Genomic DNA, 10861 nt, shown 5'->3' on the forward strand with positions numbered 1-10861 from the left:
AATTGGGAACGGAGTGACAGAAAGACTTGGCAAAGTCAGTGCACCGATACGGCCACCTAACTTCATCCTGGGTGCTATTTGTTAGTTTGCTGTTTTGAATGTAAGGAGGTTTAGCTTTGCTGCCTTTCTGTTTTGTTTCTCCTTTCCATTGTTAACAAGGCAGGTGATATTCAATTGATGGAAATATTTTCAAATAAAATTTCTTCTTAAAATTCAAAATGGATCTTGCACCTACATTTAATAAAGAAAAAATATTGGAACAAAAAATGTATAGTTATTCGGGGTGTAAATTAATCACAATAAATGAAAATAAAGTGGATAATCAATATATCGCCATCTGCGTGCGTGTCTGTTTTACTCGGCTCTCGCCTCCAAACAGAGGAAGAGGGTTCCGTAGAACAACAGCATGAACAGAGTGAGCGCTTTTGTCAGTCATACAGTCTCTTGGTCTCAGTGGGTGGAAGCGGAGGGAGTGCAGAAGAGTGTAGCCTTGTGAGGATCAAAGCAAGGTAAGAAAATTAAAGGAGTAGATTGCAATATATTGTCATATAATTGTGGTGTTTTTTCATTCTACTTTTCTTAAAAGTAATGTTAAACTCTTGTCTTGTAGACCCCATCTCGTGTATCATCTCGTCTTATGAGTGTTTCCTGACACCCCTACTAATTATCCATTCATCTTTTAACACTTATCCAGGCTTGGGGTGCGGGGGCAGCAACCTAAGCAGAGAAGCCCAGACTTCCCTCTTCCCGGCTACTTTGTCCAGCTCCTCCCAGAGGATCCAAGGTGTTCCCAGCACGTGTCCCGGGTCTTCCTGAGGCCTCCTGCCGGTTGGCCCTAGACACTTATCCAGGATGAGGTCTGGGAGGCATCTGGCTCATCTGGCTCCTCTCAATGTGGAAGAGCAGCTCAAGAGTTTGCCCCGGATGACGGTGCTTCTCAGCTTCTCTAAGGGAGAGCCCAGCCACCCTACGGAGATAACTACGTTTGGCCCACCATCTTGTCCTTTCGGTGCTCGTGATCAAAGATGAGGGTAGGAGCGTAGATCCACGGGTAAATTGAGAGCTTTCCTTTCGTCTCTGCTCCCTCTTCACCACAACGGACCGATGCAGAGTCCGCATCACTGCAGATACTTCATCAACTCGCCTGTTCATCTCACTATTCATCCTTCCCTCACACGTGAACAAGACCCCCAAGGTACTCAGCAACCTCAGCCCCAGAAATGGGAAAGCCCACCGGAGAGTTCCCAGGCACTGCTTCCTCAGCGGAAGACGTGTTGGTGGGACTGAGCAGGTATTCAAAGTGTTCCACTGGTCCACAACATCTCGAGTCAAGGTCACGTTGTTGCCTGTGCACCTCTTCCCCCTCCCGAGATGGCGGATGATGGTCCAGAATCTCTTTGACACCATCTGGAAGTCCTTTTTCCAACAAGTGACTTTTTGCCTCGGAGACCAAAGCTGCACACCGCTTGGCCTGCCCGCACCTGTCAGCTGCCTCCAGAGTCCCATGGGCCAAAAAGCTTGACTGCATCCATCACGGCTGATGTCCACTAAAGAGGGACTATTTCGGATTATCACCATGACAGGCACCGACCACCTTGTGGCCACAAGCTCCAATCGGACACCTCGACAACGGAGGCACGGAACGTGGCCCACTCCGGCTCAATGTCTGCTGCCTCCCTCAGATCATGGTTGAAGCTGAGTGTGAAGCTTCTGGCCTCCAAATCTGAGGCCATGCTTCTCAGCTGGAAAAGAGTGGATTGCACCCTTCAAGTTAGAAGTGAGGTCCTTCCACAGGTGGAGAAAGACGTTCAAGTATCTTGGGTTCTTGTTCACAAGCTGGGAGGGCGGACTGTCAAGGCGAAGAGAGCTAAGATGGAAGGCCCCACCTCGTCCAGACCATGAACATTAGAGTAACCTTCCATATCACTAGACCCTACACTTTATAGCTGCTTCCCCTCATTTCCACTTGTTGCACTTGTTAAGGACCTGGGGTAATTTACTCATCTATAAATGATCAGAAGGACCTGTTAGTCTAAAGTATAAAAAATCCACATGAACAACACTGTGTACTCTTTAGTATCAAAGAAGGCTTGGGGTGACACTCTTCATAGTTTTATAAAGACAAAAGGATTTCGTGGAATAGACTGCTGCCCCCACGACCCAGACCCGGGTACGGGGAAGAAAATGGATGATTTTTTTTTTTTTTTTTTTTTTTTTTTTTTTTTAAGAGTATCCTGATTCAAGTCCTTCAAGGGAAAGTCAATAATAAAGGAACTATGCTCTACAAAAATATAAATGCAACACTTGTTTTTGCTGCCTTTTTTTATGATTTGAACTCAAAGACCTAAAACTTTTCCTATGCACAAAAAAGGCCTGTTCATGAGCACTCAAGAAAAATGAGCAGGAAAATGGGTAATAAATGTCTCCTCACCTGTCGTGCTCTTTGTCCACCAGGTGGTAGCGGGCGCGGAAGGCCACCAGGTGGGCGTAGTAGGCGGGTGCGGGGATGGACACTGAGCGGGTACAGCGCACGTAGGTGTGGCACAACTGGTAGGTGAGCAGCTGGAACTCGTCGGCCGTGAAACAATTGTCATCCCACAGCACGTGGTAGTGGGAGGGCCGACTGGTGCCCTGCGAGACAGAGGGGCAAATAACAGAGGGGCACACCCACACCCGTGGTTTGAACATATCAAGCACAGTTCCGACTGCGAGGATTAACACAGGAGGTGAGCAAGTATTTCCACGTATGGGAGCCCATAGGTTTACAGTAAATATTATATATACAGCAGTTCTTTTATTACTGGTTTTCATTATAAGGAAAAAACGATATCAACCGATATTACATTTTTATTCCAATATCGGGCTGATAATGTCGGTGGGCCAATATTATCGGACATCCCTAACTTTGACTTTATTATGGCTTTCTTTTCCATTTCTGCTGTAGTGTTTTCTTCATTTTCCAACGAGTCCTGCTTTCTTCTTTTCCATTTTCTTCTGGTAGATATGACTTTATTCCCATGATATTATAGCCTCATTGTCTGAAACTTACAACTTTATTTTGTTTTGTCTGTTTTTTCTTCAATATTTCAACTCTACTGTATGCTACTAAAAAGACATTCTGGTAAAAATTGTGTTGCTTTGTGAGTCTGTTTGTCCAGTCATATATTGTCACTGTTCTTTTCTTCAAAGTAATGTTAAAATCTCGTCTCGTAGACCCAATCTCGTGCGTGGTCTGGTGTGGTGACACCCGTATTGCAAATACATGAAGTAAAAGGTGTGCTAACCTGTATTCCAGCATGACTGCAGAGGTAAAAGTCAAACTCGTAAGGATGAGTGATGTCTGTATCCACGGTGGTACCAGCAGGAATGTTTCCACTGCGTCCAACCTGACAAAGAGTGGAGGTCAGTCACTTTGCTCTCATGCCATCCATTAGACAATTATACTTAAAAAAAAAATCTAAATAGCCTGAGCGTGCTTGTACACTTGCACAGAGTCAAGTAAATAGGGTGGTTCAACTAGTTGAAGCACTCAACGACCCACCGAGCACTTCCCAGTCCAGCGATTAAAATCCTAATGCTCTCGAGAGCTTACAACCCCTGAACAAAAGCACATGGCCGCTTCCTAGCGGAGGACCATACGGGCTCCAAGGGCCTTGAGTGCCACTCAGCAGCTCTTTCGCTGGCAGTGGGGCCCTAATGCCTTCATCCAGTGCTGTTTACAGGTCAACGCTGGAAGGTCATTAAAGATGCTTGGCAGACTGTCTGAGAGCATGAGTAAGAACATAGCCAAATTTTTTTAACAGATTTGAGTCTGCCCCCCCCCCCTCCCTCCCCTACCCACTCACCACTCTTCACCCCCACATCCCCATCCCAGCCATTTTCTACCCCCCATCTCCATAACTGATGATCAGGTGAGGAGTCAACTAAAGAAGATCAAGGCAAGGAAGGCCCTGGGACCGGACGGCATCAGCCCAAGAATCCTCAAGGACTGTGCTGACCAGCTCTGTGAAGTTTTCAGGCACTTGTTCAATCTCAGCCTGAACCTGAAGAAAGTCCCGGCCCTGTGGAAGACCTCCTGTGTGGTCCCGATACCAAAGACACCGCGTCCCAAGGAGCCTAACCACTTCAGGCCCGTTGCCTTGACCTCTCACCTGATGAAGACCATGGAGAGGATTATCCTGCAGCACCTGCGACCCCTGGTAGGCACTCAGCTGGACCCCCTGCAGTTTGCTTACCGGCCTGGGATCAGAGTGGACGACGCAGTGATCTACCTGCTGCACAGATCACTGCTACACCTGGAGGACAGCGGGAGCGCTGTGAAGGTCATGTTTTTTGACTTCTCCAGTGCCTTTAACACCATCCAGCCGTCACTACTCAGAGTGAAGATGGAGAGTGTGGGAGTAGACCAACACCTGACTGCATGGGTTATAGACTACCTCACCAACAGACCACAGTATGTGAGGCTCCGTCACTGTGTGTCTGACATGGTACTCTGCAGCACAGGTGCCCCTCAGGGTACGGTGCTCTCCCCTTTCCTCTTCACCCTCTACACCTCGGACTTCACACACAACTCCACACAGTGTCACATCCAGAAGTTCTCCGACGACACAGCCATGGTTGGTTGTGTTTCAGAGGGGAATGATCTGGAATACAGGACGGTCATCAGGGACTTTGTCAGCTGGAGTGAGCTTAACCAGCTGCAACTCAACACCAGCAAGACAAAGGAGATGATCATTAACTTCCAGAGGAAAACATCTCACTTCACACCGGTGAACATCCAGGGAGCGGACATAGAGTTGGTAGACAGCTACAAATTCCTGGGTGTTCACCTTACCAACAAACTGGACTGGTCCGTCAACACCCACGCCCTCTACAAGAAGGGCCAGAGTCGCCTCCACCTGCTGAGGAGACTGAGGTCCTTTGGTGTGTGCAGGACTCTTTTACGGACCTTTTATGACTCTGTGGTGGCCTCAGCCATCTTCTACGCTGGGGGCTGCTGGAGAGGGGGCAGCACGGACAGGGACAGGAGCAGGATCAATAGGCTGATCAGGAGAGCGAGCTCTGTCCTGGACGGTCCTCTGGACTCCGTGGAGGAAGTGGGGGAGAGAAGGATGTTGGCTAAGCTGACATCCATCATGGACAACACCTCTCACCCGCTACATGACACTGTGGGTTCCCTTAGCAGCTCCTTCAGCAGCAGACTGTTACACCCACGGTGTAAGAAGGAGAGGTTCCGCAGGTCCTTCATACCGACCGCTGTCAGGCTCTACAACACCTGCACCACCTGAACCATGTTGTAGTCACTATGTATTCTTTACTTGCGTATCTTGCTTGCTGCTGTAACAAGTGAATTTCCCTGCTGTGGGATTAATAAAGTACAATACAATACAATAGAATAGAATCAATTGCTCAATGTGGTGTGTGTGTGGGTGTGTGTGTGCGTCAGCGCAGAAGGAGACCTACTCGCTCATTACGGTCAGCGCAGAAGAGGCGTGTGTGGTGGCGTTTTTGCACAACGATGTAGGTGATGCCTGGCTGGTACTCCTTCTCCAGGCTAATGCAAGCCTCGCGGATGGCCAGCAGCTCATAATACAGCACCTGAAGAAGAACCCAAACACCTGAGAATGCCATAGCCATTGCACAACAACATATTTCCAAATGCATGAAATGATAACCTGGGGAACAAACCTGGGAACCTACCTGTCTGAACTGGCCTTCAGACACTCCATCCCTGTAGAAAATGATCCTGGTGGGCTTGTAACGTGTGGACTTGTAGAACTGGATGAGCAGCTCACGCACCATGGAGGCCAGATCCTGGATCACCTCTTGCCTTGGCCTCTGGACCCGTACGGTGGCACAGTACCTGCTGGGGTGGGCGTCCATGCTGCCCACCACCTGTGGAAGGAAGGAGCGAATGAGTGAATGGGACAAGACAAGGAGCAGCCTCGGTTTGGCCACCGTGACCAACAAAAACATGTCAAGTTGGCAATACAGTAGTACCTCGCATAAGGTAAACCTCCTTTTACATAAATTCCACTGAACATAAAGAATTTATGTAAAGTTTTTGCATCGTATTACAGAAGAAATTCAATATAACGTAAAGCGTCAAGTCAGTGCATATTTTTTTTTTTTTTTCCCCCCCAATCAACTTTATTAATGCCTCAAGTCGGTGAAAGTTCAGACTAACACTTGGTGACGCCTTCTGACGCTTCACGCTCTCATTGGCTGATTTTCGGGACACCGCCTACGCTCTCATCTCATTGATTCAGCACGTACGTGAGTTTGTGTGAGAGACAGGCTTCTCCCTTCAACCTCCTTCCTCTTCAACAACTTAAACAATTAAGTTAAGTTACAAATTAAAATTTTGCACACAGCATTATCGTGTAATGCGTGTGCGTTTGTCTCTGAGACCAGCTGACTCTTAGACTCTTTGAGTCGCGTTTCGACTCAGGCTAGTCCTCCTCCTCCTCGTCCTCCTGGCTCCACTTGCGTGTTCCTGATCAAGACATCTCGTGAACGGTAAGATTGTTTTTGTTTTTCAGTTTTATTCATTTACAGTAATCTTATTTATTACCTTATTTCATATTGGAATGTTACTCTACTATGTTTATGCTAACGTTTTCTTATATTTTGAAGTGTTAAAGGGGTGTGTTTGGGAAGATCTTAGAACAGATTAGGCTATTTACATGTATTTTATGCTTCGTATAACATAAAAACCCCGTAACATAAAGGCTCTCGGAACGGCTTATTTACGTTGTAGGGGCGTCTACTGTATTAGGAAACTGACCCAAGTGTACGTTCATCAAGTGGAGGAAAAACAAACTCACTGCAGCAATTGAGGGCTTCTTTCCATCTCCAGCGGGTGGATGTGTAACGTCTGCTCCCAAGAAGATGACTGGCTGCTGAAACACTGATGGTCTGTGGAGTCACACGAGACATGAGCTGCACGCGGCTGATGTAAGTGTGTGTGAAGGCACGAGGAGACGCGGCGTACCGTTGGTGAGGCACCAGGATGTTGTTGATGCCTCCCAGCTTCACGTTGATCTTGAGGCAGAGGTTGGAGAGGGTCTGAGGAGACGTCTTCACCACATTCTTCACCTGAACGCACTGCGTGGCCATGCCCAGCAGCGTGTCGCCCACACGCTTCACCTCCGCTAAAAAGGGGAGACGTTGGCGACGGTGACGACTAAACACAGCAGATGTGCCGTGTAGCGTTTTCTCCGGTAACTTCAATAGAACGTACTTTGATGGTGCACAGGGCACAAGTCAATGCAATCAACATTCTCCAGCAGGACAATGCTTTGACGAGACATGATGTTGTGTGTTTATTCAGTACAAAACATTCCACCTGGAATTGCTTCATTCTAAATGCGTTTAAGAGCTGTGCAGGGGTGTCCAAACTTTTTCCAGGGAGGGCCTCATAGTGAAAATTGAAAGCAAGCACCTTTGCCACTTTGATATTCTGCAAATACAAGTTATATATGTACTGTATATATATATATATATCTCAGGAAAAAAGTGCGTCTCAGCTTTGTCATATACTGTAGGTGAAAAAGCATATTTATTTCTATCAACTTCACTCTGTTTTTTTTCCCAGCATTTTTGCTGTTTCGTTTTAAATTTTCCAAATATTTTAACTTTCTTCCAACATAATCTTTGTATATTTTCTTCTGGTAATATTATGACGTTATTCCCATAATATTACAACTTTTCCCCTAACTTAATTTTCCAAAAATTACAACTTTATTTGGTTTTGTTTGACTGTATTTAAAAAAAAAATGCTTTTTTTCTGTAATATTATAACTTGGTTACTAAAATAATATTGTTTTATTCTTGTAAAATGGAGACTTTTTCTCGTTTTTTTAATATTTTGGCTTTATCCTTGAAAAATGACTGCTGTTTTTTTCTATTTCTGCTGTAGTTCTTTTTTTTTTTTTTAAGTTTCCAACTATTTCAGCTTTCTTCTTGTACATGTTCTTCTCGTAGTTACGACTTTATTCCCATAATATTTTGACTTTATTCCTATATTATAACTTTTTTCCCAACTTCATTCCCAACCCAATTTTTGTGTTTTTTTTTAATACATAACTTACATACTTACATAACTTACATACATACATTTACAAATACATTTACAAATACATTTCCTTTTCAAATGGACTTTATTCCCATAATATTACTTATTCCCACCTAATTGTCTGGAAATGACAACTATTTATTTTGTCTGTCTCTCAACATATTACAATATTTTTTTAAAGTATATTTAATTATTTTTCATTTATTTTTATTTATAATTAAAATAAATTAATATTAATATATAATTTAATTAATTTAATATAATTTATTTTCATTATCGCACTACTTTTCCTCATATTACGAGTTTATTCTGGTAAAAAAAATGTTCTGGTTAGAATGCTACTGTTTACTCCTGTTATTTCGACTTTATTCTCATAAAATTACATTTCTGCTATTGTTTCCCCCTCCCATACATTACATATTATTTGATTTTGTGTCTCATACCATTACTACATTACTACTACCATTACGGTATTTCAACTTTATGCTACTAAAATTACATTATTTTTCCTTTAGGATTAGGTTAGGTTACCTAAACTCATACACTATTAGATACTTAGATACTTAGATACGTTAGATACTTTACTACTTTTTTGACTTACATGGTTAAAAATAGGCATTTTTAGGGCTTTTGATGGGTGCATCCACTAATGGCATTTTTTTGCAACTTGGGTGAAAAACGGTGATGTAGAAAGCAAAAACATAGAAAGTCTCTCACCGTAGACAGGGGTTTTTCCAGGCAGGATGACGATGATGAGCTGCAGTCCAGCATAGGTGTTCTTCAGGTGTCTGAACATGGGCTCCACGCTGTCGGCTCCCTGGGCGTACTTGCAGAAGCACGGCTGGCCTTGGATGGGCATGCCGGCGTCCTTGGAGATCTTACGGAGCTGGTCTGTGAAGCCCCTACACGAGGAGAGAAGCGCTGGTAGACAAAGATGGTACGAGGAGGCCGGAGGCTTGTGCGAACAATCTCACTTGAGGATCTCCTCTCGACATTGCCGCTGCGTGGCGAAGCAGGCGATGGCCCACATCTTGATCTCCACCCCCGTGTGGAACTGCTTGCCCCTCATGTCCCACACGCCGTGACTGGGCGTGGCCACGGTGCGGTTCTGCAATGACACCGCAGTCTCACTGCACATTCTCATCATTATTCGTAAATGAATATCACACTTACGCTTCAACTATTAGTTCACGAGCTAAGACAGGGGTGTCCAAAGTGCGGCGCGAGGGGGCATTTGTGGCCCACTGCACGTTCTAAAAGTATCATTTAAAAAAAAAAAAAAAAAGACAAAGCAAACAAAGCAAAAACGGAAAAATCAGCTTTAATTTAACAAAAATAAAGTCAAAATATTAAGATAAAAAAAGTTGTAATCTACCAAGAAAAATGCAATATATATAATCAATAAATATAGATACTATATATACCTAGATATTATGAGGAAAAATAACACAATTTTAGTAGTATGATGTTGAAATATTTTAAAATGCCATCTTTTGAAAGCTGTAACATTATAAAAAAAAATAATTGTAATTTTTTAGTTAATTATCAGAAGAACATTTACAACATAGTTGGAAAGTTTAACAGCTGTAATTTTATGAGAATAAAATCAAACTATTGAGAGAGAAACGTCACACTTTAAGAAGAAAAACAAAGTAGCAATTTTACGAGAGCAAACTCACGGGGAAAAATAACACCATTTTAGTAGCATAGAGTTGGAATAGTCAAGAAATGGGCAATATATTCATATTTACTTTAAGCACGACATGAAAAACAACCGTATGGTTCATATCGATGTCGACTGGATTTGCGCTGTATCTCCCGCATCTCTCTGCTCTGTGTGTGAGCTCCTGGCCCGCCCCCCTCCTTGCACGCAGGAGGAGGGAAGAGGGGTGGCGCGGAAGCCCGGTGGCTCAGTCTTTGACGAAAATGGAGGACGTGACATCGTCTACGGTGGGAGAATGAGTCAGCAGTAGCTCAGTAGTTTGGAGGTACTTTCAATTCAGAGCATAAAAAAAAAAAAAAAAAAAATTTCACCACCTCAAAACTTGGCACAGTGTGAAGCTGCATGCTGGCTGCACAACTCCTGCCACAACACAAAGCTCACTGCTTCTTTTTCCTGTTGCATTCCTCATGTAAGGAAAGCAGAGTGGTGTGCTATTGTAAAGAGGTGTCCTATCACATTGCTAAAGATATAGTCCCTGTTGCAACAGTGGGGGAAAAACAGATTTAAAAAACGTCTGAAAATGATGGACTCATCACGTCCAGCGAGCTTCACAGGCACAATTATTTAGCATGAAGCTCAACAAACAGTTCTAAGCCTGATGCACTTGACAGGTTGGTGTTCCTGCCACAAAATATGGACATGCTTGTGTCTTCTACAAATGTTTACCAACTCAAAAATACTACTGTTCAATTGAAAGTATTTTTGAGTTGCTGACATTTTAACAGTTCCTCTTAAACCGGGCACTCCTTCATATTTTGTTCATTTTGTTATTAGCTGAGGATTTGAGCATTGCTAAAGCTTTGTTATAAAAAAAGATTCTATTTGACTTTTCCGACATTTATGAAAAAAAAAAAAAAAGAGATTGGCCTGCTTTATTTTAGAGGCATTTTTTAATGTGCATCTTGCATGAAGCTTTAAAACTTCAAAAAACATCCTCATGTTACTGTAAGTATTTATTTTAATAAAACGACTTGACACATACTGTCTATTGGGCTTTGATTTTGTCTAAACTCACTTTGCGGAAAAAATATTGGGATATATATCGTATATAGCTATTCAAC

At 43.6% G+C, this 10861-nt stretch overlaps 1 protein-coding gene across 4 annotated transcripts in view; it reads right to left on the reverse strand.

Moving 5' to 3' along the window:
- The window catches only part of LOC129185763 (protein argonaute-3), a 49880-nt gene that overhangs the window by 8744 nt on the left and 30275 nt on the right, over positions 1-10861 (reverse strand). For 2 of the 4 annotated variants that reach the window (XM_054783198.1, XM_054783195.1), the window contains exons 11-18: positions 9052-9185; positions 8795-8979; positions 6995-7154; positions 6828-6918; positions 5701-5895; positions 5464-5598; positions 3285-3386; positions 2432-2631 (exon numbers count right to left, since the gene is read on the reverse strand). In XM_054783198.1, the coding sequence (XP_054639173.1) occupies positions 2432-2631; positions 3285-3386; positions 5464-5598; positions 5701-5895; positions 6828-6918; positions 6995-7154; positions 8795-8979; positions 9052-9185 (1202 nt within the window). Of the gene's footprint in view, positions 1-2431; positions 2632-3284; positions 3387-5463; positions 5599-5688; positions 5896-6827; positions 6919-6994; positions 7155-8794; positions 8980-9051; positions 9186-10861 lie in introns of all 4 variants that reach the window. The other 2 variants (XM_054783197.1, XM_054783194.1) reach the window with 1 other exon arrangement.

The sequence above is a fragment of the Dunckerocampus dactyliophorus genome, chromosome 7 (assembly GCF_027744805.1).
Source record: "Dunckerocampus dactyliophorus isolate RoL2022-P2 chromosome 7, RoL_Ddac_1.1, whole genome shotgun sequence".
Lineage (NCBI taxonomy): Eukaryota > Metazoa > Chordata > Actinopteri > Syngnathiformes > Syngnathidae > Dunckerocampus > Dunckerocampus dactyliophorus.